Source organism: Amblyomma americanum, chromosome 7 (assembly GCF_052857255.1).
Source record: "Amblyomma americanum isolate KBUSLIRL-KWMA chromosome 7, ASM5285725v1, whole genome shotgun sequence".
Lineage (NCBI taxonomy): Eukaryota > Metazoa > Arthropoda > Arachnida > Ixodida > Ixodidae > Amblyomma > Amblyomma americanum.
The window spans coordinates 16,344,359-16,370,617 of record NC_135503.1 but is presented as its reverse complement, the minus strand read 5'-3'; the positions used below and the strand labels follow the sequence as shown (position 1 = coordinate 16,370,617).

At 46.6% G+C, this 26,259-nt stretch overlaps 1 protein-coding gene across 1 annotated transcript in view; it reads left to right on the top strand.

The window, feature by feature from the left end:
• Positions 1 to 25,949, top strand: part of LOC144098564 (SAM and SH3 domain-containing protein 1-like) — a 71,710-nt gene extending 45,761 nt beyond the window's left edge. Inside the window, exons 5-13 of the mRNA XM_077631307.1 lie at positions 13,695 to 13,775; positions 14,158 to 14,292; positions 15,264 to 15,351; positions 15,756 to 15,913; positions 16,652 to 16,858; positions 17,954 to 18,104; positions 19,332 to 20,038; positions 20,986 to 21,117; positions 22,392 to 25,949. Of these exons, the coding sequence (XP_077487433.1) occupies positions 13,695 to 13,775; positions 14,158 to 14,292; positions 15,264 to 15,351; positions 15,756 to 15,913; positions 16,652 to 16,858; positions 17,954 to 18,104; positions 19,332 to 20,038; positions 20,986 to 21,117; positions 22,392 to 22,667 (1,935 nt within the window). The 3' untranslated portion in view covers positions 22,668 to 25,949. The remainder of the gene's footprint in view (positions 1 to 13,694; positions 13,776 to 14,157; positions 14,293 to 15,263; positions 15,352 to 15,755; positions 15,914 to 16,651; positions 16,859 to 17,953; positions 18,105 to 19,331; positions 20,039 to 20,985; positions 21,118 to 22,391) is intronic.
• The last annotated feature ends 310 nt before the right edge of the window (positions 25,950 to 26,259 follow it).

Below are 26,259 nucleotides of genomic sequence, written 5' to 3'. Positions count from 1 at the left end.
GGTATCTGAAATGCTAAAAGAACAAGTGCCATCAGCTAGCTCGCCTGCAGCCCATTCTGAAGCACCCCCCCCCCCCCCACCTTCTGTTTGTCTCTTTTGTTGTTTCCGGTTGCCTGAGGATTCGCGACCCAGTTGCGTTAGTGTCTAACCGTACACTTAGCGTGTGGGTAAACTGGCCCCCTTCACTTCAGCCCCCACCACCTCTACAATCGTCGTGGTTATGATGCGCAGTTAAGATTGCTCTTCATGGTTTTGGGGTGGATACTGCGCACGCACACTTAATTAGGCGTTGCACAACCCTTCCACCTCAGCTTTGAGCGCACTGTGGTTGCTCCCACGGCGACCTCAGTGCGGCTGCTCACACTCTTCCGCTGTTGGCTTAGAAAGGAAGGTCCAGCACGTTGATGACTGCGGGTACGTGGTGCCCGGGACACGAAACTCCGTCGGAGAAGGTCGTCCTGACCCGCCGGCTTTGGATTTATTGTTGTGCAAGAGAGCGCGAGCGGCGTAAATGCGCTCGTAACCGGCCGTGCAGCGGCACTTCGGGCGCGAAGAGCTGAGCGGGCAAAAACAACCTGCAGTCCCGTCGTCGGCGTGGCTTAGTAGCTCCCCCTTTCGTTTTCGTCCTTCCGTTTTCTTTAATGTATTTTCCCTCTCTTCTTTCGGCGTCGCGTTTCGCAAGTGTCCAGCGCGGCGCACGCGTAACTTCACGCGCCGGCGATGCGAAAGAATTAAACCGCTCCGCTCCGCGGTGATGTTCCTTGAGGATGGGGGCGCGTCGTGGTCAACTTTGTGGCTGCAGTCAGCGGCTGGTGGTGCGGTCGAGACGGTAGTGGGAGCGGTTTTTTTTTTTCTTCAAATTTCGCAAGGATTTTCTTTCTCCTTTTTAGAAGTTAAACAGCGATAGCTGTTTCTCGCTGTGATAAAAATGCGTTTCCCTAGTAGTTGTGTGCAGCGACGCAAAACTGCTACCTTCGCCAGCTGGCCCATTGAAGGCAGTATCATCCGCGCGGATAGGTGCGGAGTGGACGCCCTCGGGAATGTGCGCGTTCTTTGTTGAGGCGGACTTGTGAAATGGGCTGAGGGAACGGCGTTTGAAGCTCAGCTATTGTTTTCGCTTTTTCTTTGTAAGAATACACTGCTTAGTTTTTTTTTTTTTTTCAAGCGTGAAATGCTTATAGCTCCTACTCTCGGCAAACTATACGGCCGAGCACTGTCCGAGCATGAAGAAAGATCACGACGCGAAACCTATCTCGGAACTTGCGTAGCCACACACGAAGGCCACAATGCGGCCAAGGCGGCGGCCAAGCGCGTCGCTAAGGCCGATGAAGAGTGGGCAGCGCTGTAGCGCGCCATGAAAAAAAAAAAAAGATAGCTGGAGATTTAGTTGTACCTGTTGAACAGAACCCTTATAAAAATGGACTATAGACAGTCTATAGACTTCTTATAGACTCTATTGCCTTCCTATAGATATTCCTTTTTGTCTACTCATAGTCTATAGACTGTTTAGACTATAGTTTTGTTCAGACTGTTTAGACAGTCTATAGACTCATAGTCTATAGACTGTCTGCTAAATGTGTATGGCCATAAATATATAGACTGTCTATATGATTTGTATTGCCTATAGACTGTTCTGTAGGGTTCGTCTATAGCGATTCTATGGGCTTTACAGACAAGTCTGTTGACAGTCTATAGAATATCTAAAGAAGTTTTTGTAAGGGAAGGGCTCACAAAAGAGGATTAACACGTGACGTAGACGAAAAACGTCCCTCGATCATGTTCTTATCTCGACGAGGGCAAATTATACCTTAGCTGTCGTCGTTATCAGTGAGCCACCTATGGGGGCGCATAGTTAGAGTAATTTTGTTCCAAAAAACGAAGAACTTTGTTCTCAAGTTTGTTTATTATGATTTTCTTGTGCGCAAGCAGTAATAACGGGCACCACAGGCACCACCATGTCGGTCATTGTGCGTTACAGTTCATTAGCATCGGTATTTTTCAGCGAAGTTCGAGTGAGACGCTTGACGCATTAAAAGACGTCACACACCTTGCGCTACGTGTAGCTCGCGCACGGTCTTCTGGTGCCGTTGTTTGCGTTGATGCGCTTCCATCGTTCATTGGCCTCGCCAAAAAGAAAAAAAAGCGAGAGCTTGTGTCGTTAATGTGATTGTTTAGTCTGCCCAGTTCGCCCGTGTCGCCGCCTTGGCCTAATTCTGTGGCGAGTGTGCGAAACGTGCCCCGCGTAGCGCTGCTCACTGAGCTGCCACTCCAAAGTTGACGCACTGCAGGAGCGAGCTTATTAATGGCTGGTTTGGTGCTAATTACTCCGCCCGGCCTTGACGCTTCTGTTTCGCCCGTGCCTCTGTCGACGTGCTTGCATTCGCACGTGTACAGCTGAGCTGCAGTTTCTTGGTATTTTATTGTTTATCTTTTTTTTTTCGCCGTGGATTCATGCGTTCAGTTCATTTGCCGGAGCCTTGTGGGAGCCTGTTTAAGTAACGTTGTCTTGTGGCGAGTAGAGTGATGTCGATGCCTTTAATGGATATGCAATAGATGTTTTCTTTCAGGCAACTTTTGATTTCAGATACAAAGCTGGTTTAATTTAACCAGGCGCATCCAGATACATCCCGCCTTGCACGTTTGTTTTTGCACTAAGTTACCCGAAGCTGTAGGCTGTCGTCCAGCCGTGGTATTATTTTTAATTACCTTTTTTTTAAACCGTACTTTATTTTGTCGGTTGATGAAGCATGACGCAAAAATCAGCTAGGGCGGCTTTGTTTATACGATTTCCTTTGATAATGTTCAGTGCCCGTGGTTAACGCGCTCGTATTATTATCTTTCCGTCGTTCTTATTCGCCGGTATTGTCGTTAAACCGAAATCAAGAAGAATCTACTGCTTCCGACCGCTTTGTGCGCAAATAAATCCCCATTTTTGCACGCCATGCTTGCTTTAATAGCACTTCGCGTGAATGCCATTCTCACCCCGGCTGGCTAAGCGTGCATGCAGCCTGCCACTTCTTGGCTTTTGTCCGTGTTAATCAACCGGAAGCTCTTGTCGAAAACTGGCACGGCGCCAAGTGCAGACAGACAGCGGCGCAAACGTCTCGACGGAATCCTTTCGTTTCCAATCCGCTTCAAGAATTGTCCGCGGTAAGGAGTTCCAGTATAACGCGCACTTTTCGCTCCGGTGGCGCCGGCAACACCAGCACACAGGACAGCCGAACAACGCCAGCGTGCTGTGAAAGTTAGCTAATGGACAAACACGTGGCGGTGGCGTGTTGCGCGACGCACCTGACACCTGGAGGGAGAATGGTGACTTTACGAGGGAATAGGCACGGCGATGCAGGTGCGAGCCACAAGAGCACATGTGTGCTGCTCGACTTCTGTAGCTGACTAATGCCGATGACACACTCGAGGTCTGTCCTCAGCTGTAGTGGCCACAGAGCGATATGGCCGTTGACCCGTACGGGGCTTCGTCTATGCCCATAAAGAGTCGCATCTGTTGTTCTGCATCGTTTTAGTATCGGAGAGGAGTTCCCACAGTAAATGACTCACGCCGCGCGGCGGTGGCGGTTCTTTGTCGGCGCTGGCGACCGCGGGATGAGCGCATAACTCCACTCTGTGGTCACTGTGAGCTCCCTTGTGCCACCTGTGGTGCGTTAATTGTGGTCCGAGCAGCCGCCCTTAGTGCACACACCGTATACAGACAGGCGTGCTCTGTCGAGACCAACGTTTTTAGATCTCTTTTAGATCTAAAAACGTTGGTCGAGACGAAGGGGTTTGCCTGCTTCAAATCTTCGCGCCGTTGACAGCTCGGCCGCTTGATGCACAGGTACGCCAGTGGCGTCACTAATCCGCGCATATCTTGCGCGTCGATCCACTCAGAACAGAAAGGAGTAAAAAGGGAGTAAGCTGTTTCTCTTTTATAAAAGAGAGTGCGCTAGAGGGCAGCTTACTTCATTTTTACTCCTATGTAGTCGGACAGGACAAGGTTAATTGGAGAGACATGGGAGAGGCCTCTGCCCTGCAGTGGGTGTAGTCAGGCTGATGATGATTATGATGATGATGATGATGGTGATAGTCGAATTCGTGTTTAGAGTGTAGCTGCAGCCGCCGATAGTTTGAAACTTTTGTACACGGATGGTAGATGTGTGATATACTTTAGTTCTTGCAAAAAAAAAAAGAAACGATTTAGAACGTGTTGCGCAGAGTATGTTCTAAATTTTTTTCGCAAGCGCTGAAAGAACACGGACAAAGAGGGAACAGACATGGACGAGCCCGACCCGCCACTCTTATGTTCGAACATTTCGCTCGGTGATGTCAGTCCGTGGGCCAAAGCTTTCGTGTCGTACCAACTGTAAAAGCTAATGAGTATACATGCTGCTGTTTAGTGGTTCGTTATTGGGACACGAAATGCAGACTCGGGAAGCTTGGCTGTCACCCTACATACCGCCTCGACGCCAACGACCCTTGCCGCTTTTGGCAGCGGAATTTCAGTGCGGGTGAATCTAATTTGCGTGCCCCCTTTGAGCCAAGGACTTTCTCTCCACATAGCGGAATTAAGGCTGGAATGGCTGCTTCCGCTGCGGTGACCGTCGAGTCGCGTTATATATGAGAGTCTGGAAGGAATTTTTTTATTTTTTTCCGTTGATTTGTTGACGCGAGCCGTGTGCCGTCGTCTTATAGTCAGTGGTGTTAATGGAGATATTGTGCTTGTTTTGATACTGAAGTGGCCTCTAACAAGCTGGCTATGGCGTTGCAACGGGACTGCTTAACTTAATGATTTTTTAAATATTATTCTGACGGATCTTGGGACAACGCAGTTCGTAAAGGTCCTTTTCGCCGTGTACTGTCATTTATTTTTTTTTATTACATCTCCTATAGCACGTACTCGAGAGCCTGTTTGCACAGACTATCGAGTGTTTCATGTAAAACAAATCCTATAAGGGGCCCTCGCCGCTAATTTATGGGTTTCGGTCTGTGATTTATGTCAGGTCTACGCCATCTCACTCGCCAGAAATAGCAGTTAAGCGTTCCAACAATGATTTTGTGTATGAAGCTGTCCTGTACGTCGTCATCTTCTCAAAGTTCCGATAAACGTATACAGTCGAACCTCGTTATAACGAAATATTGGATATAACGAAGGAATGATGATTCATCTTCGAAGCTCGGTGAACGCTGCCCATAACGAAGCTACGGCTATAACGAAGTAATCGTTATAACGAAGTTCAACTGTATTCGTTTCGAATGTGTAGTGTCTCGAAGCACCGTGGCAGCTAAGTGCCATCACGTTTAAGCCGCACTGATATTAGCCGCGATGTAGCGCTTCCCGCATGCGCTCAAATTGCTCTCATCGTATTAGCGTGACATACGGACCGACGCTCGTTCAATCGCTGGCGCCGCTAATTACGCGGAACGACTGTCGTTTGCGCGATGGGCTCCCTTCCTTCACAAGCTCTCTCCGCCATATCTTCGAAAACAATGAGCCGTGTGCGTCCCTGTCTTCACGTGCTGCTTGGCCAATGGCGCGGGACGCGCCGAGCCTGATCGTAAATCTCCCCTCACCTCGCGCTATTTGCCTCCTGAGCGCCAAAGTGGCGATTGCTGGCTTTAATACGATCGTTCGCGCGCCACGTATCTTGCCGTTGCCAGCTATACGGCGGCGGCGGGCGGAGCTAGTACACGAGCCATACGGAATGCACAGTTAGTGACACTTGAGTGCCCAGTCCGTCGAGTTTTATAACGACATTATTCTTGCCATCGATGCTGCAAATTCCAGATTTAATATTATACGTCGTTATGGTAACGACAAGAGAATTACTTGCGTATTGCTCTCGAGAATAAAGTTCCCCCTCTTCATGTTGATTTTATTCGGCCCTTCCTAGTCAAGCCTCCCATGAGGCAGCTTTTTCTCACCGCCTCATGTCGTGAAGCGCATAAAACAAAAAATATATCAAACGTTATATCGAAATTATTGTGTAAATAATGGTGCTCTTTTCGCCAGACAAGTCCTGAATCAATGCACAAACCAGCAAGTGTTGTCGGTCGAACGTGTTGCCAAAATGGCGCCTCTCGCTTCTAAAAATGCTGTGGACGTGTATTGCCCGAGTGAAATTTGTGCATTCAGTTTTTGATTGGATATCCTTTTTTTTATACGAATCAAAATGCTGTTCTACCTTAAGCAATGTGGACTAGAGCGTTTATTTCGTAGACATTAGGGCGAACGGCGTTAAATCTGCGGCGGCACTGAATGTCATTAAAATTTTCTCTGAATTGAATGTCACTGAATATGGCAGAATGTCATTAAATTCGTTACTAGGCGCTTAATGTCGTTTGTCTCCGATGCATTTACCGCCGTGGAACAGAAACAATTAAGAGTCAGAAAAGCCACGCCCGACTGCCTATTAATTTTCTTTAAATTTTTGCTGCACATTGGGCGGGTAGGACGAAATCGTGTAGGCCCCGAGGGAAGTCTAAATGTGCTCACTGGACGCATTATCTTACCCGTCATATTTTGTCTCAAAGCTGGGTCGAATACCGGCGAAATGGCGGTGGAGGGAGGCGGGGAATGGGCTCTGGAATCGTTTCCGACCATGCGAATGAAGAATGATGATGGGACAAAGGAGCACAAATTAATGCCCTCTCTTCTTTCTTAATTTCTCCCTGTGGTACTGGATGAAAAAGATAAAAGAGGGGGGGGGGGGGTTGTTAAAGCTCCTTCAGGTAATGGACTGGGAACCATAGAAGATTGAGTTTATTTTTTGTCCATGTTTATTTTATCTCTTTTTGCTACATACGGCAGTGCGGTCGTTACCCTTTTAGCGCGGCGTGGCGCGTACCGCATTTACCGGGTTTTAATGGGCGTCACTTCTCTCTGTATAAACGGATCCAATACGGTATGTGGCGCTATAAGGTCGCACGGTACATCCAAGTATAGCTGTACCCGCAGTGTGATTGTTGAGAATATCTTCGCTCGATTCTTAGTATTTTGTACAATACGTAACTATAGCGCACGTTAGGCAGCGTTCGGTCAACGTTTTCTACCGCTTTGTCGGCGCACACTCAGCATGCATCGGCCCCGTAATGTATGTACAGTCTTGGACATTATAACATGGACCACGCTTCGGCGTTCCACCTCGTCCCTCGCATTGCGTTACGGGAATGGAAAAGTTGCTGCCTTTGTGCAAAAGCGCGCAAGCGGCATGTACAATCGAACCTCGTTATAACGAAACGGTTTATAACGAAATAATGGATATAACGAAGCAATGACGATTCCCCTTGGAAGCTCGGTCAACACAGGCTATAACGAAACTACGGCTATAACGAAGTAGTCGCCAGGCCCCTTCAGCTTCATTGTAATGAGGTTCAACTGTACGTGCGTAAATAACAGAGTGGCATCAGTTCTCGCTATAAGTAATGCGTCGGAAGAGTTTTGAATACCAAATCCTGGCCCAGGACTGTGAGTAACGATTCCGCTAGTACGCTCTTGCAGCAGAGAACGTTCTCATCAATTACCGAAGTTTAAAGTGGCCTGTTTATACTCGTCGCGATCTCTCGTGTGACGCGAAAAATGTTGCGTGGATGCTGTACGTGGTTGTGGACGGGGTTGAGACGTGGATCGAGATGGCAGATTAGCGCGCAATACAACAAAAATAATGCGCGTGCGCTATTCGGTGTCCTTAACGGCTCAAGGGTGTGCACACCTTAAGCGTACTAAACTTACCGTTTTGTGGTAGCGTATGAAATCGTATATTTTATTCTTCTTGCGGCAATAAATGTCGCGGAAACAGCGTTAAAGACTTAATCGTGAGCGACGACATATTGTGTCCGCAGGCAGGCAATGGGCGTTACAGTCGGGTGAGTACGGTACCTGCCGAACGCAGAAAAAACCCAGGCTTGAGACAGGAGGTTCCTTGATCGAGCCAACGCGTTTTCACTTTTGGTTTATTTGTTCACTTCCTGGGGGAAAAAAAAGAGCAAGATATATTGGATAAGGAAGGATCACTCGAGGGCGCTCCTGTCGCCAAAACATTTCATTTCTGTATTTCTGTGCTGCACTCTTCCGTTTTGCGGCATCAGGGAATGGCCCCGCAGAAAAGTTCCTTCCGGTTTAATTTCCGCCCCTTCCTTGTTTCGTTTTTGCTTCCCGAGTTCCTTCACCACTCAAGCTGCGTCGCGTGCCGGATGAGAGCCCTGATGTATATACTGGCTGGAGCGTTCGTTGCTGGCCTTTCTTGCAGTGTCCCCCCCTCCTATCAATCTGTTCCTTTGTGTATTCCTTCTTTGACTGTTTCCTCTCTGGTGAGCGCTCTCCTGCTGCAGGTAGTGTATTCAGTATCCGAATTTTTCGGTAGGTTCAGCATGGAGATGCTAGAGTCAACATGAACATAATTTCGCCTTAATTTCGCAGCGTAAGCTGTTAAGGGCTTGTTGTACAAGCGATAACGTCGTTTGCATGAAGCAACGTCATCGTCTCGTGACCGCAGTCAATGACGTCATCGCCGTTCACGTGATGTAGGTCACGTGATTCACTGCCATTTGACTCGGTTGTCAATGGGCCTGCACATGACCATGACCCCCTTCAGACTCATAAAATAAAACACTTGTCACAATAGACAGGAAAACCCTTTCAATTTTTTAGCCCCCTGTCTTGGTTTTGTGTGTGTGTGTGTGTGTGTGTGTGTGTGTGTGTGTGTGTGTGTGTGTGTGTGTGTGTGTGTGTGTGTGTGTGTGTGTGTGTGTGTGTGTGTGTGTGTGTGTGTGTGTGAGAGAGAGAGAGAGAGAGAGAGAGAGGAGAGAGAGAGAGAGAGAGAGAGAGAGACGGCGATCAAATCTGGCGAGCCCGTTCGTTCTCTGCAACTTTGCGTCCTCCTGTTGGCAGCTACAGGCCTTTACCTTCGGTTGACTGTACCGCAACGAGCGGGATCTCTCTCTCTCTCTCTCCGCTGCTGGCGCCGACGGGTTCGTTGACTGCGGACGCCTGCCGTTTCCGTCCCGATAGCGCAGTCATCTGTGCTGCACATACCGCAGTGCGCTTGTATGGCCGCCGCCCCGTTCTCCGACCAGGTGTTCGTTCATGGTTCCCGTAACATTCTTCACGTGTTCTAATTTCAATTAGAGAAGGTGCCGTGACTTCCTTTCATTTTGCTTCTTTTTTTTTTTTGCTGAGAGCGCATCTCTCTTCACCACGAATAACGATGCAATTCTACCGTTAGCCAACGTTGCGGAGAATCGAGTTCAATGTTCAATGCGCGTTCCTTCGGTGGGGCAGCGTACAGCCTGTTCGAAATAGTCCTGCGAGGTGCTTTCTTTGTTGCGAGTACGCCGCTTCTTGCGAGCTCTTTATTGTGGGTTTCAGCTGCTTTGGCTTCGTTGTGTCTGAGCCCGCCGCCCCAGCTGCGGTTTAGATGCTGTAGTGCCGGAATTTTCATTTTTTTTTTATCTCGTCGTGTCGTTACCTTCTTTAGCGTGCTCCTGGCCGATGTGAAGAAAAAAGTGCAAATTAAATAGAATTCAGAACATCGGGATCGCTGCCACTGTTTTCTTTATTTACTTCCTCCTTTTCTCACTGTTCTTTCTTTATTTCATATACCATCTCAGCGCGCGGCCGAATGGAAACTGAATTAAACAGTGCCTCCTCCCGGCGAAAAAAAAAAAAAAAGCAGCGATCAACAAAAGTGGCGTCAGAAACGCGACGCGCGTCACATCACGTGCCTTTCACGCAACCGGAAGTTTGCGTAGCGCAGATCTCGTTTAATTAGGGCGGGCGTCCCGTGAAACCTCCCGCGAATTGCTGCATGCACGATGAGCTTGCATTCTCCCGTCAGCTCGGCCAAGATCGCGATGCTGCCGCTACGGGTCTCGATACATATGGCTTTGTATGTGCACATATGTGTGCATGCTTAGAGCATTAGCTGCGTTGTTCCTTCTTCGCGCAACCCCAACTGCGTATGTGAGCTCCGTGCGCTAGCTCTTGCTCTCGTGGTCTGTGTGCTGCGTTGCGTTCATTGCTACTGTGTACGCTTTGCGCGACTGTTTGACCGTTCCGCATCTTCGTGAAGAGCTCTGGTTGCGCCTTCCGCGCGCAATATCTGCCGGCGCGAGAGCAACGGGAAGGAACTGCGGGAGGCCGCCCGCTGCATGCTTGCCTTTTCACGTCGGCCCTCTGCTCGTGTGTTCCAAACAGCTCTTCTGTCGACAACGTTGTGCAAGCACCCACCGACAGAGCGCGCGCCAGTTCCTTGCGTCACACGCGCACCGTGCCGTCGACGTGGGGCGGACATCCTTCGCGTATAGAATGCGGTTCACTGGCAAAAAAACTTTCCCCTTTGACTTCCTGGGAACGCGCTGCGCTCCCTCTTGCCTGCTTGGCGTAGTCTTAATTTTTTTTTCTTCTTCCCATCCGCAGGAACTTAGTCTTCGTCGGCGGCTCAAACGCGGGCGTCGTCCTGTCCGTGTTTGTGCGACCTCTGTGTGGGGTCCGAACTGTGGAGTGCCCTATATTCTACCCTCTTTGTGTTTGTGCGCATGCGTGCATGCGTACGTGCGCGAGGTTGTTGTTCGACCTCCCCTAATCATTCCGTGTGTTTGAGGACGGCGCCGGTTTTTTTTTTCTTCGCCGGATTCAACCTGATCGCGGAGAGTCTCTTCGTTGTCTCGTCGCCGGATGCCTTCGGGTCACCGCTTTATTAGACCCTTTTGTCAAGTACGTATACCTTGGCGAACGTGAGCGCGTTCTCTTTTGTGTCGGAGGCTGTTTTGCCGGAAATGATCTAGCGGCTTCGTGTAGTTGCGCGCTTTGCATCTTATAAAGCTTTCTAAGTTTCGTAATCACCGTCTTTCGCAGTGGCCAAGCCGTTATGCTGATATTTGCCCGCGTCTTTGGTCTCACGTTGGCTTAAACACTTTTCAGGAAAATATTTGCCATTTTGATATTTGGAGTTTTTGCTAGAAATCGTGGAAAAGGTAATTGTTTTGTCCGTTGGTTTTTCGCCTCCTTTTACGCTTTTAAAATTTATTTCCGTGGTCTTTGATCGGCACGTAGTACTGCTTGACTGTAGACTTTGCGTTCTTCAGCCGGCCTCTTTATCTTCTTTGTCTTCCTTTAATTTTCCTTTATCTTCGTGCAACTCCGTCAGGCATGCTGTCTTTGAGGCCATGGCTCGTGACCATGCAAAAGCGACATTATCTTGTTCATGTGAGACGACAGCATCGCATGATGCGCTGAAATCTTTTCCTTGCCTGCGTTCTTCGTTGCGTGCGGGGTAAGTACCTGCATCTTTCTCGTCTCGCTTGAACGCCATCGCGCGTCATGACAGCGGTTCGGTTAATGCCTTCTAACGCCTATCAAACGATGCGGCATTCCATTGTGTGTTGTTTTGCTTGGTGCGGGGCTGCTTCAAGGTCGCGAGTGTGAGGTGTGTTTTTTTTTTTCTCGCCAATCAGGCGGCTGCACGTGAAGGCAGCTGACCGTCCACCATTTGCGCGAGCTTCGCGCATTGCTGGCGCTCAGGCATGCCTTCCGTATCGCGCGGCGTTTGTTGGAAGCCGAACATTTTGTTGCGCCATTTCTGGCAGAGGAAGCTTCCAAGTTGTGTTCTGTGCCCCGTCCACCCGCTGGCTATGCGTGCTTCTTCGATGAATCGCCGGGTTACTTATAACGTTATTATTGTTAGCTAAGAATGGTTCTGTGTGGGTGCTTTTCGTTTCCAGGTTGAGACGTGCACATGGTCTCGCTCGTGGAGGTTAGGCCTAAAGTTTGTTTTATCTTTTTCGGTGCTTCTGTCGCAACATCACGTGACTAGGCTTTCCTACGGGATCTTGTTGTGGCAAAACGATGTAACTTGCAGAAGCTGTAGAACAGGGTCAAATGTGTGTAAAATATGGCACGCAAATTAGTGAACGTGCATACACCGTTGCCGAACCATGCCATGTTCATCCCCGAGTGCTAGATGCTCCTTGCAGCGTCGCAGGGAACTTTCCTTCTTTATAGCTTTTGCTCGTTGTGCGGAGGGTCTTGTAAGCAAAATTTCAGTTGCCCCAACGGGCACCTGAGCGAGTCAAAACCGCGCAGTATAGACACATCGATTGATATGGATGGTGCAAGGATCCGTTTTGAAACGGGATTGTGTGCAAATGCCACCAATATCGTCCCTGTGTGCTGGTTCTGGCAATAGATCGGGAGCTGCGGATCAGATGCGCGCCCTCTCTTCCAACGCAATGGAATATATTCCCCGCCTGCAGTTAATAGGTCTCTCTTTAAACATAGTAAATTGACAATAATCGTTACTAAAGCATGTTTCTAGTACAACTGCCAGCTTTCAACGTTAAAAATAACAGAAAAAAGGTCTTCTTGTTTACGACGAGTTTGCTGGGCACGCCTTGCTATAAGAAGCTTCCATAGATGGCGCCAACTGCACCAGAAACGGAATGTAGCCACCGTGAAGAGAGCAACGCGCCAGGCGGCCACGGACATCGTCGTGCGGCCGATCTGGCAGACTGACGAAGTGATTACGAACGCTCCGCCCATGTAGCCTTCCATTCATTGCTGAGGAAAGCTGTCGCCGAATCCTTGTAGTTGAGGGGAAGGGGGTGCAGTTGCCACCTAGCGTATGCCAGTTTTCTTATCTCCCGGGCTACTCCTGCTCTTCTCCATCAAATCTGCAAGCTCCTTTTACTTATGATCAATGATCTACATTCCGAAAATCGTCTGCACTTCGGGTGTTCTGAAGTCCCAGTAATAATGCTCCGCCTTTCTCTGTCTTGCGCACAGGAACAGTATAGGCAGCGAATCACAGTACCGTGCAGGGGCGGCCAGCCACCGGCAACAATCGCGTGTCGCCTGCCCTGCACCTCGCGTGTCGACCTGCGCAGGTTGATGGGGCTTGTACTGTCCGGATAATGTTACGCGCAAGTGCGCTTTCGAATGCCCCCGGCGCGCGCTTCCCGGCAGAGCGGAACGGCGCGTCCTTGGCATGGTGGGCGGAGAGAGGGTGTGTCGACCATTGTTGATGGCCCGGCCTTGATGGGAGGTGGGGGCGCTGCATGAAGCAGCGTCTGCCGGCTGCGCCACGCGCGCGACAGCGCACCCTTGCCTGCGACAGCACGGCGACGCACTCGCCAAGTGGACCACGGCGCGCGCCGCGTTCGCTAATTGGGAGCGGACCGGCTGGAAAATGAGTGCGAGGTGCCTTTATGGGCATGCAGGAATGTGCCCCTATGACGTCGGCGCGGGCGCGAAAGAACAGTCTGGGCGCCGAGGAATGCGCGGAGCACGAGACGGCGCGCTCCTTTGTTTTCCGCCTGACGATAAAAACCGCGCGGCCGATCAAAGGAACGGTTTCATGTATATCCAGCCTGGACGCGGCTGCACGCTTACATGCACGGCATACTTTCAGTGAGGAGGTGGCCATTGCCAACGGCAGGTTCCAAGCGCTGAACGGCGTTGGTTGTGTCTTACCTGTTGCATGTAGATATGACATTGCCTCGCTTTTCTCATAAGCTCTTGCAATATGTTAATCTTTATTACAGAGATTTATATAAGTTGTGTGTGTTAATTTTAATTAATTTTGGTTAATTTTGCTCGCCATTAGACAGGTACGGAGGATCCTCAACGGCGCGCCATCAGCATCACGAATGCATGCTACGAGAGCTGGAGACTAATTTAGTTTTTTTTTATTTTGTGCATTTTGCAGCCGACACGCAACAGCTACTGTGCTAGTGAGGAGGGCCAGTCCCAGTCTTCAGACTACGAGGACCAGGAGGAAGCTGAAAAGGTGTGTAAAAAAAAAACACCCTGCAGTATTGCGACTACGTCAGGAGTCCACGCACTCGTGCTCATCTATGTTAACATTTGTCTTGCTGCAGCTTATACTTAGTCATCTTAGCTCCTCTTTCATGGATGTGTAATAAAATATTGGATACAGCTTGCCACTGTGATAGTTCCTTTTTCTTTGTGAAGAATCCCATTGTCGTGATTTCTATCACCTTCATGCAAATTTGGCATATTGTATATATCCTATCTCAAATTCTTGCTTCCTGCTCTCATTCTTTCTCAGCCACATTTCAGTGGAGGCAAAATGCAGATATGTCTCCATTCTAGAGTGTTGCTATGGCGAATAAAGCCTTTTTTTATTGTTGCCTTTTTGCTTTTTTCAGCAAATGGGCGAAACTCAGAAAACTCAGGACCAACAGCTCAGGAACTCACTGGTAGGACGGGTCAGGCATCTCCACAAGGATGTGAAGAAAAAGATATCTCGGTTCAGGAACAGCCGGAGCTCGGTCGATGGGACAGTAAGCACTTTTTAAGTTTTGTGGTTTCACATGTGGCACCTTTGTGCACGCACAGAGCACTCACAGATGCTTATCAGTGTGTGTGTGTGCACACTTGCCATGCTTGTACGAGGTACCTCACTGGACCCATATTGTAGGTCTGCAGCAACTCCCAGTTCATTAAAAGGTCTTGTCTGGGGATCTCTATGGCTTGTAAAAACTGAGAGATTGTACTGTCCTCTGACTCTCTCCTGACGTGAAAGCAGAAACCGGTGCAACGACACACACTCAATAAGGCTTTAAATTTTTTAAAAGACTTTAAATTTGTTCAGAGCCATCTTGCCACAAGAGAGAGAGCTGTGCCACTCACTGCCTTTGATATCCACATGTCTATGGGATTCCCTGTATGTACTTTTGCTCTCAATATGACTTGCAACCCGCAATATGTGGTAGGAGCTCAGTTCTTGAAGCAGTGCAGACTCAGTGGTGCTGAAAATTTATGCATTTAGCTGCCGATGCAAAGAACCACGTACGCTGAATATCTGTGAAAGTTTAGTGCTCTGTGTAAAGGTGCACCAATTTACTATAAAGCAGAAACCTCAGTTTACTCAGTGCTGATTGATTGCATGCCATATTGAGCATGATAGTGCATACATCCATGTGTGTATGCTCAGATATGCATGCATGCATTTTGCATATGTAAATCTTCTTTGTCTTTCCACTTCAGTTTTTTATATCCTGCCTGAGTAAGGCACCAGCTGCCCCAAAATTCAAATCCTCTTTTTAACACATATGCAATAACATGTGATCATTATGCACCCACTTGAATAGAGTTGCTGTTAATTGTTAAATAATTTAGAGTTAAAATTAATTTGTGGGCTTGGCTATAGGCTGGTCTTCCAGGCCTACTTTGGTACTAGCACCAGTAACACCAAATATGATTTCACAGTCAATTTGCATGTACTTGACGGAGCCACTTGTTTTTCACTTAGATGGAGGACAAGGACCTTCAAGATGAAGTCCTCCAGCCTGGAAGCTCCATAGAGAGTATCCCCAGTGGATCAGTGGGTTCTCGATCAAGTACGTCTTTTTAATAACAACTGTATCCATTTCAGTGAACGTCATATATTATTAGAAGAGCAGGCACTAATGTTTGGCCAAGTGCATGTGTTTTAGCAGTTTGTATGTACTTATAAGGTGTGAAAGTGTTCACTTCTGTCATGAGATTTTTGTGTGGCAGTCAATGTTTGGAAGTTGTTTTTGTTGCATCCAAATGACGACACACTGGCAGGGCATCTGCAGCTTGCTGACTGGCTGCAAAATTTTGAGTTTTACCAGCTTATCATTATAATCCATACTAATAAACTGTCATAGAAGAATGTGTTTTCATGTATATTTCTGGTTGTGTGGGATATTGCACCTCAGTTTTCCCAAAAAAGTAAGTCATGAACCTCAACAGGCTCACTCCCCACTTGTATCTCCAGGCATACATGCGCATACCCCCACCAGCAGCAATAGGAGTTCTTCCTCGATTGGCGAAGAAGAGTGCAACCCACAGTGCTTTGGTCCCTTTGTTGGTCGGGCACGGGCTCTCGTGGACTGTGTGCCGTCTCCTTATGACAAAGACGGTCTTGCGTTCAAGGTTGGTGTCCGTATGCATTGTTTGCCACTACACTACATATATAGCTGGAATAAGCCGTATCTGTTGCAATATTTTCAATCAATGCACATGAGGTTCCCACATTGCTGTTTTAAAAACCCTAAAAGGGCTGTGCGCTTGGATAGTACATTAGGACTTCGTATTTTTGGACAGACAGGTGTAATTTACACAGTAGCTTTTTTTAAGCATGGAATCTCTACAGGCGGTGTCTTACATATTTTGAGTTACAGATTTTACTGTGATATCTGTTATAATGGTGCGTACCCCTGGATCCATAATGTTGGTGTAGGTGTCTCGGTTTCGCTTCCCTATGTCGAAGCACAGGGTGGCAAGAACAAGAAGGAAGCTTTGCACTGTAGAGGTGCAGCACGGAGACTGAGGGATCTGAAAGCTGCAGCATCACATGGCGATGGTGAGAGGGAAGCACATAGGCATAGGCGTAGTGTGAGAGTCCGCCTTCCACAATCCGGCGCAGTGTGGTAAGGGATGTTATATAGCACAATGGAGCAGCTATCACATGGGTTCTCATGTTAAATAGCGTAAATGTTTTTCAGTTTTCAGTCAAACCAAAGTGAGCTTTGCAAACACACTACCAGCATTACACTTCTATGATCTTGAACGCAGTGCTCACTTTTATTGCTGTAAAAACTACTTAATGTAATGCAATGGACTTGTAACTTGACTGGATGGCATGGCTTGTTCTATCTGCCTCTGCCATAGAAGGGAGATATCATCGACATCCTTTCCAAGAACACGACAGGCACGTGGGTTGGTGTTGCGAACAAGAAAGTGGGCCATTTTAAATTCATCAATGTCGAAGAAATTCCAACGGAAACAAAGCCACGGAAACGACGGTTCCCAAGTGTGCCCAAGCTGGAGCAAAGGCCCGAGTCCTTGGAAGAGCTGCTCGGAATGTTCTCACTGCAGGTAATGCATGCTGAGAGCTTGGTCTAACTTGGACAGCATGCATTGTATCTTTGTTCCTATCCCCATTAAAGTACAGTTGAAAAAGACGAAGTGAAACAGACCAGATCGCAAATGCTTTTTTTTTAACTGAGATTTCTGCAGCTAATCTCTGCGTGCTAGTTGAATTCTAGACCGCCTCTTCTTGCCAGCTTTGATGGTTTAGTTGCATTTACATGTGTAACTTGAAGACAACAAGAATTCATCAAAATGTATTTTGAGATCATTGTGTTTAATAGAATTCAGCATATCATTGTTTTGCATGGAAGCCAAATTCTAATAGGAAAATCACACAGAACTTAATAACGTGACATTCGCAGAGGAACTTTGGCGCTACGCATGTATCCATGATGTGATCGTGTACCAGCACACGTAACTTGTTTTTTTTTTTTGTGTTGTTATTAACGTGCTTATTCTATATTATTTAGTTTCATATTCTCGTGAATGCATCCTCTGGTGTAAGGAAAGTTTGCAAGAACCATAGCATGTGTTTGCATTCGCATTTATAAGTGGAATGACACTTAGCAGTGTACACTGACTTCTCTTAAGGCATCCAAGTAATGCAACAATTCTAAAAAAAAGAAGACAGTGACATTTTCAAGCAAAAGGTCACGCTCCTACGCTTGAAGAAGCATTTGCTTACAGTCTCTTACAGTTCCCAGTGTGCAGTCTGCACTGCTATTTCTGTAATCGGGGTGCATAACGATGAATGAACCCACTGATTGAATAAAAATACTTAGAGATCTTTTATGGTGGTTCTAAACTAAACATTGCATGATCAGGTACTTTGGACTCTAGGTTTTTCATTTGAGAAAAGGCAAGGGTGCTTTAGAAAATCGGTAGTTGGTTCTTTTAAAGCTTTTTGTTTTGTAAGCAGAGGTTGTACATTACTATTCTGCTGTGCCACTTGACTTTGTTTTGGCTTTTTTACACATGCTTTTCTCTGCGCCTCAGTAATGTAGTGAAGACTTCGAAGTTCAGTAATGTACCCGTGACCTGTAGTGTGCTCCTCAGGGTCAACCAGAGAATCACAGTCTCAAATTGTGAATTATTTTCCAGAATTACGTGAATGTTTTTATGCTCCACGGTTACCAAGACCTAGACACTTTCAAGGAGGTCACAAAGGAGGACTTGGAGAGCCTAGGCATCACAAATGAAGACCACCAATTGCAGATTCTCAGGGCCGCGGAGGCACTTCTTGAACATGATGGTAAGGTCCCTGGCCATGAAATTTTTCTTGCTGTTGCCGACTGTGAGCAAATTAAGTGCAGTGAATATCATAGTTCAGTGAAGTTAATATCTTTATGTTTGACATCCTTGTCAATTTGGTAATTTGAACTCTTTGCCCGGCATTTGCTGACATATATATTCCATAAAGTTGGATGACAGTCGATTTGGTAACTGATGGTTGCTGAATGGCTGGTTCCATCAGTAGCCCATAAGCAAATGCAGTAAAACCTTGTCAAGGCATACTCTCTTAAGCGCTAGCTTCGCTTAGGATATAGTCGCATGAAATACCCAACTCAGCTTCCATTAAACCTCATGTGTTTGGTGCTTGCTTACGACGTAGTGGCTTATCGTCAGCATCTCGGTTAGTGTGCACCTGTCATTGCATACTAAGCTGAAGATGCCTCTTGTAAAGCAGCCACATGTACTATGCATTGCATTGAAAGGAAATCTCATCGGTGCTCCTAACATGTAGATTGCGACAATATGTGGATAGTGATACAACACGCAGCACGCAGCGAGAACCCCCCCCCCCCCCCCCCCCTCCCTCTTTCGACAGCACAAAAAGAATTTTTTTTAAATACCAGAAGTACTCTAAAATAGCAAAAACAGGAAGCTGAAACTGGTTTTTTACCAGACTTTGACATCACAGGTACTGTCACAAAACCCATTATGTGCGCTTTGATCAGCTAAACTGGCGACAGCTTGCATCATAATTTGTCTGAAATGACCAGAGACAAGCTAGAAATTTTGTCCTTCAGCAAACACAGGGCTGATATCAACGAGCATGCGAACTGTGACATTTCACTTGCAAGTTGCCAGTTGAAATCCCATGAAATGAGAAATTTTAAAATTCATTTGCGCTGCAGCAAATGTCACCCAGCTCCCAAATTTCCAAATTTGGCAAAAAAGGTCAGAAGGCTGCAGGGGACGTACTGTAAAAACTTAGGTAAAATCGAAGGAGGCAGAAAAAAAAAGAATGCAGGAGTTGCCCTTTTACACAATTTCAGTGTACATCCATTTTGCCACTGCCAATTATGTTGCATGTTACCAGTGGCCAGTGGTAATTGTTATGTGGAGTTCAAATCCCCGTTTATTTTCTTTAGTATACTCACAATAGAAAGAAATGAAAAATACATTTTGCATGGCACTTTAAAAAAATAAACAGATGGTTCAACAGCTCCTTATCTCTTGTTTTGCTATGCTTCAGGTGAAATTCTGGGTGAATACTTGGAGGAGCCTGTCAGTCCCGAGCTACCCCCAGTGAAAGAAGGAGGCTCTGACCTGGCATTGGACAGTGTTATCAATGATCTCGACAGCGTTCCCAACAGCACCTTTCAGAACAAGTCATTTTCAGTGTCCAGTGATGGTGACTCGTCTCTGAACGGGAGCAACCTGCTGCGTTTCCAAATGAACATTCCTGTGCCTGAGCCAGAGAGTCCACATGCATCAGCACTGAGGTGTGACGACACGAAAGAGAGGTCTTTCAATGGAACCAACACACCTCCAATTCCTCCCCCCTCAATTGTGAGCGCAGCTGTCGAGCGGTTTGAGCTGCGCCGAGCGTCGGCAGACTGCATTCGAAACCACTTTCCCAAAAGCCTGCAGAATGTGTTTCGCAAGCTCAGTGGTAATGTGGGCGACGACGACAGCCGTTCTGCATCATTTGACGATGAGGCACTCTCCGAATCACCTGCCAAGACGTCTTATGGCTCCAGTTTTGCTCGGAAAGTGAAAGCGTCTGCCTTCCTTCGGAGAGACTCCCACGATTCCCGTAAGGCTACTGACAGAAAAGGAAGCCTTCACAATGCAGAGGAGACGGCAGCAGCAGCAGCGGCTTTATCCCTGCACATGTGCATCGAACATAAACTTGCTGCTGAGGGCATTGACCTGTGCCAGGAACCTTACACTGACAAGGCAAGTGTCTCAGTGAAGCTTTGAGTGCATCAAGATAAAATAAAGCGAATATTTTATTTCATCATATCCCAAGCTTGCTGTGGCTCCGGAACAGCTCCTTGAGATAGTTGGGTGCTTGTGATTAAGACTAACTGACGTCAGCTATGGCCTTGAAACCATGAGGTAAAAAATGGTGTGGTAATGTTGGAATGTCAAGTCGGGCTTTTGACTGGGCAAGTTGTTCAGCTAAAGTCTGCTTGTTTTTGTGTGCTTTGTGTAATAACTTACTGAAAGCAATACTACTTCAATACACTGTGCCAATGGCTTTGCTCAGCCAATAGCTCCACCTTACCTTGGCCTGCAGTGCACCATTCGTTCTCACTACTGTGCTAGCTTGAAAGAGCAGCGAGACAAGATTCCAAGTCCTGTGCTATTAAAACTGTAAGCACAGACGCCACCCATGAAGCTTAAGTGGCGAACATTGGTTAGGACTTGTGCTGATTTGAAATCAAAAGTGTAGACATTATGGAGTAAGACGGTACTACGAAATGAGCTCACTCGGTATTAGAGAAATCCATGATTTTCATAAATGACATAAAGCAAGGAATACAAATGATACTGGAGAGTGGCCTGTGCGTGGCAATACGCAAGACCATAATTGTTTTGACACTCACTAGCATGGAGCCAACATACAGAAAGTTTGTGTGCTTACGCAATAACTGCAGCTACGTTTACTCTGTCACATTCAGCAATGCTGTGGAATCTTGGTAGTTGAGAGCAAGACTAATATGTGGCAGTATAATTATGTCTCATGTACTGAAGAAACTGTGGTCCCATACCATGGCTATTGAGCTAACATAGCTACCCAGTGAGAAAAAATGGAATTGAAAGCTTTTTCCAGTGCTCCGTAAGCTGCCTGTTAGTTGAAAGCGGTGCCGTGACGTATTCTGTTCTTGTGTTGCACACAGACTGGCTTTTGTGGCATACCACCAGCCCTTGTACAGCGCTACTCTGAGGAGCTGCAGAGGGACATAGCTGAGACGGCTGAGGCCCTGGATCAAATTCGTATTACAGAATTGGACCGCATGGGAAAACAAGGGGTGAGTACTTTCCGTGCCTGCTGTGAAAATTTGCGTGTGGGAAAATGAAAGCTCAGCAGAGGATTGGAATTTCATTTCGTCATCAGCCGGGTGCAAATGCAAAGCAGTGTGTCCAGAAAAGTAGCAAAAGAAGCATGGAGGTAATACAAGAAAACATATTGCCAGAAATGCAGATGAACTCTCACGCTACAGACTGTAATGAATTACTGGCATTCATTTAGCAGCAATTTAAATAGAAATACGCTGTTACGGCAGCTTTATAAGTCCTTTATAAGGAAGTTGGTGTTTGTCACCAAATACAGTGATGTAAATATGCATGTCTCAAAAACCTAATTCTGCCATAATTAATTCTGGTTTTATTCGCTGTCAACAAATGTCACGTGATAGTCTGCTAGAAGAAAAGCGACAAAAAAAAATGGCATTGTGGGTGTTGCAATCAAAATGATAGCCCATCCGACAAATTCAGTAATTTTAGTGCTGTTGATTCTCAAGCGATGCTTCATGGAGAATGTGGTAGTTGATTTTACTTTGGGTTTGACTAGAAACTGTACAAGCATGCGAGATTATATATTTGAAATAAAAAGACCTTGCTTGTAATAAAGTTGGGCATGACATTACTGGTTAAATGAGGCAGAAGAATGCATAAGGCTAGATGAGGCAACATTTTAGAGTGAAACTGTGGTACCATAAGTGTATTTTGCTGTCTGACCATGTGTCAGTACATATAAAGTAGAGGTTGTTAAATGTAGAGGTTTTTTTTCTTCAAATGACCTTTCCCACATTTTGTTTGTGAGGACACTCCATCAGTGCATTTTCTTATGTGCAGGGCATACTGTAACTTCAAAGCTAACAGAACTTCGGTTCAATTTTTTTCTGCAAAAGAATGGTAATGTCAGGCTGGACTGAAAGAGATGAATTACATGAACTAGAATGTGCTCTATAGCACTGCCCAGTTTGCTGGCATCAGAAAGTGACACAGTTCCTGTTTCAGCATGCCTTATAATGTGCTCCACTAATTTGCGGGTTAAATTAATGGAGCAAAATGTGAGTACTTGTTCATGGAGTCTTTGCGAATTCTCCATTTCCTTGAGTGAGATGCTAAAGGAGTTGCATTCTAGTTGCGCGCTAACTTGAAACAAGTGTGATGCAAAATACATGTCTCGAAGGGTTTCAAATTGGATTTTGATGCAATGCTTGGAAGGCAAATGTTGACAGTGCGAGCTAAAGCTACCTCCCTACTATAATCAGCTGAGCACCATGTTCTTTCGCAATAGGTTCCCAATGACTTCCTCGCTGATTCCTGCCATGGGACCTGCATGGAGGCCGACTACTCAGGTGGCCTTCGACCCTGGCTCACCTCACTCGGCCTACCAATGTATGAGCCTCTGTTTCAAGAAGCAAGGCTCTCCGACCTGGCACGCATCGCCCAGTTGCAGGAGCAGGATCTGCGCACTTTGGGCATCTCCAACACGCGCCATGTTCGGCACCTGGCAGCCGCCATTGGTGCACTGCAACTGGAGCAGAGCCGCTACGGCCTCGAACTGCGATGACAGCTCCTGCAGCGGTGGCACGCCACCCGTGACCAAGTGGCTCGCACCTGTGAACGCCTGCTGTCGAGCAGCAGCAGCAATGGGAACGACACCAGAGCCCTGTGGCGACGGGCTTCGTCACCGTAGACGCGATGAGAAGGTGGCTGGCACACTTTCCCCCCTCTCCATGCGAGACTGTGGTTGTTCCTTAGCCGGCACTTACTGCTATCACTGGGAAGTCCTTCTCAGGTACCACAAGTTTCTAAAGGACGCTGTAAACAGAGTATGGCGTCTCCCAGTGTACAGCCAGGACACACACATGTGAGGGCTTCCTGCATCACTGACGTCTGTTGTATAAGATTTCAATGTCTCTTCTGCACCCATAGCTTCCTCCATTGGTGGGAGCATAAGAGGTTGATGTGCAAACATGAGGACTTTTTTCTTTTTTTTTCAGTGGCACTGCTTAAGATGGAACGACTCAAGTGCAGTGTAGGATTGGAAGCAGCGGCCAGCAGTGTCTGCTGTAGGACAGAACATTTCTAAAAAATAGCGGCTTTTCCCTATCATGCGGGCCATACAAAGATGAAGGTAGAAAGGCACACTTTGGCGCAGTTTGACTGTGAATACCAAGTTCATTAGACAGTAATGACAAATGTTGACCATGTGGGAAGTGATCGCTGTATGAACAGCATTGTGTTGTATTGCTCCACACACTTAATTCCAGCATGTAGAAAACTTCCCCCAATTTGCAGGTCTGTGTGCTATGTCTCAAATCTGATGTTATCCCAGTTTGTCACATTGAGGGGCATGGCATGATCCTAAGCCCCAATATTGGGGGCACACCGTTTAAACTTGTGGTCTGACACAACAAATTCTGTGACGTGTGAACTTGGCTGCTTACCAGCTGAAATTTGAAAAAATAAATAAAATGTTATGAAAACAAGGTCAGTTTCTAAGGGCTGCTGCGAGCATATCAGCATCGTGTAAAGCAGTTCTAGGACTGCTCATTGCATGTAACTTCCAATGTGGGGCAATATAAAATAGATGTATGGGAAAAGAGTGCATTATTTAAAAAATCTGAAACCTTAGAAGATAGTTATGTGTTCAGGGTGTGTTTTGCATTCCATGGTTTTGAGGTTCTGTCCTTGGCATTTTGGATTTTCTATGAGACTCTAAAGTGAAGAATTCTTCAGAGTGAAAACTGGTAAATGCAGCAGAAAGGATGGTTACAGTGGGAAAAAACAAGCATAGACCTAGATTTTGTTCATCAATTTTTTTCCAACAAGCATAGTCATGTGGCTTTTAGAGAAAGGTTTCTGTTTTGCCGACCACATTAAAAGCAGTATTCGTTTTCTGTTACTACAGCCAACGAGAGTGACAGCAGAAGTTTGTTTTTTACAGCACTGTTGCTCATGCCATTATTACAGGTCTGCCATGTGCAGCAGACTCCTTTCTTTTTAATTTCCCTGGGCATGTATGAAGCACGATAGAACACTTTAAAAATGCCATCAGGTGCTCATTGAGAATTTTTCTATTTCTCCTGGCTGCAGCTCGTTTCCTTGCTCCATTCTGCCTTCAAAGCCGTCTGTTGGGCTTTAAACGGAAAGAGTGGCTGTCAGGGAATACCTGCCTTGGACTGCAGCACATGGTGTTAATGGAGCTGCGCTCCTTGCCACAAGCTTTGAGTGTTCCACAGCAGCTTAATGCTTCCGCTGCGGCAGCGATTTTCGGAACTCAAACCCCTCTGTGTGGTGGCCCATCAGCGGGTCATCTTTACATTTTCTTCGATACGGCGCTGCCCACCAGTAGACACGACGAAACCAGCATCTTTGAGCCGCCAAAAGATGGCAATAGATACCTTGCATATGCACTTTTTGCAGGCTCTTTGAACTTAACAAGCTACTTGCGGCTTCATCATACATGACGCAACATTCACAGCTGCACTGCTTGCATACGAGACGTGGCACACCAGTGGCCCATGACACAGTGAGCATGTAATGTGAAAAAGCAAAACAAAAATTAAATAATGCATGCACTCTGTTGGGAGCTGCCAACATTATACTTCTTGGCTGGAAGGGAATGTGAACAGTTTTACCAGAACATGCATGCATTCTTGCATTGCTCTTTTCATCCACATGACAAACGGGAATGATTCATGTATGAATTCTGTTTGCATTCCATTCCTGCCCAATGGAATGTTTGGTTCAATGTGGCGTGTGACGTAGAGCAGTGCTTAGCTGCTTCCAATCTGCACCTGTTGTGAATTGGGGCACTGTGGCAACATCCCCTTCAATATTTATAAGGTGCAACATTGTGTGGCCTAAGTCATCTTAAAGATGTTTCCGGTCTGCACTGTATGGAAGTCACGGAATAGTCTAGCCGTTTCTGCCATCTCGGGAGCAATACTCTTTGGATAGGATGTCAGTGTGTGCTTCAGAGATGATCTTTACGTTGTTGCGGTCAGAATGTGTCAGTCACAGGTCTCAGAAATCGGAACATGTACCAGCACAGCAATGGACATGTCGTATATGAATGAATGTTGCAGTCTGTTTGCTATCGATGCTCTGCTTCTGAATTTGTGTTCCTAAGATTACCAAAGCTACTGAGCTCTTTGCGAGATCAATTTGCTGCAAGTTTTTTGAGCAGAGCAGTGTCTTATACCGTGTTGTAAATAATAATAAAAGTGCGAAGTGTGCACATGAAGTAATGTGTACATTTAATGTGTGTCTGTTTATGCATGTGTGTGCAAATGTACTTGAGACGATGACAACAGTGGATGAGAAAAAAGGCTATCATGTAAGGCACTAAAAGAATGATCCAGAAACACGTATAATGAGCGCTGCATATGTGCAACCCTTACCACTGTGCAGTATAATTCAGCCTGCTTTCGCAGCCATCATTCTCGTTTGACACAAGTTGGGCTTTGTCTTCTAGAACCCCCTCCACCCCCCTTCCCCTTTTCCCTGACGAGCAAATGTTAACCGAATTTTTAAAAAAAGTTTGTGAAATGATACAGTTCTCAGCCATCAGTAGTAGTACTGCATTGTGCATTTTCTTTGTCTAGTCAAGCGTAAAGTACTTCCCAAAATACTGCAGCCATAGACCTGGTAATGCCTGGTGCTTCCTTTGTGCACTCTCAATGCCAACACAGAAATCCACTCACTTCCAACGGGGAATGTAAATAGCGCTGTAAAGAAACTGAGTCATGTCTTTCTGTGCCCTGTACTTTACGAAAAATGCTGAGATAGCTGTTATTGTATGTACAGTAAAGCTCCTGTGAATAAACTATGTTTTTAAATACAACGAGGTGTGTTATGAATGCGAGGTGTGTTGAGTTGCACTTTCTTCCTGTTAGTGTTTTCCTGCTCACTACATCTAAAATTTCTACAAATTCTGCTCGTATACATTTAGCGACTACGCATCTGTGCAATGCTGTACCTGGGAACACTCGGTTACCACTCGTTAACACAAGATTCGGTGACAGCTGTCAAGGTATTTGTACTTCAATATATGTTGTCGTTGAGAATATGAGAGCGACCTGGCACCTGCACAGTTCTAGGGCGCTCTTTTTAGCTTTCCACGAACAGTCATTTTTCGTCTATATCTGCTCTCC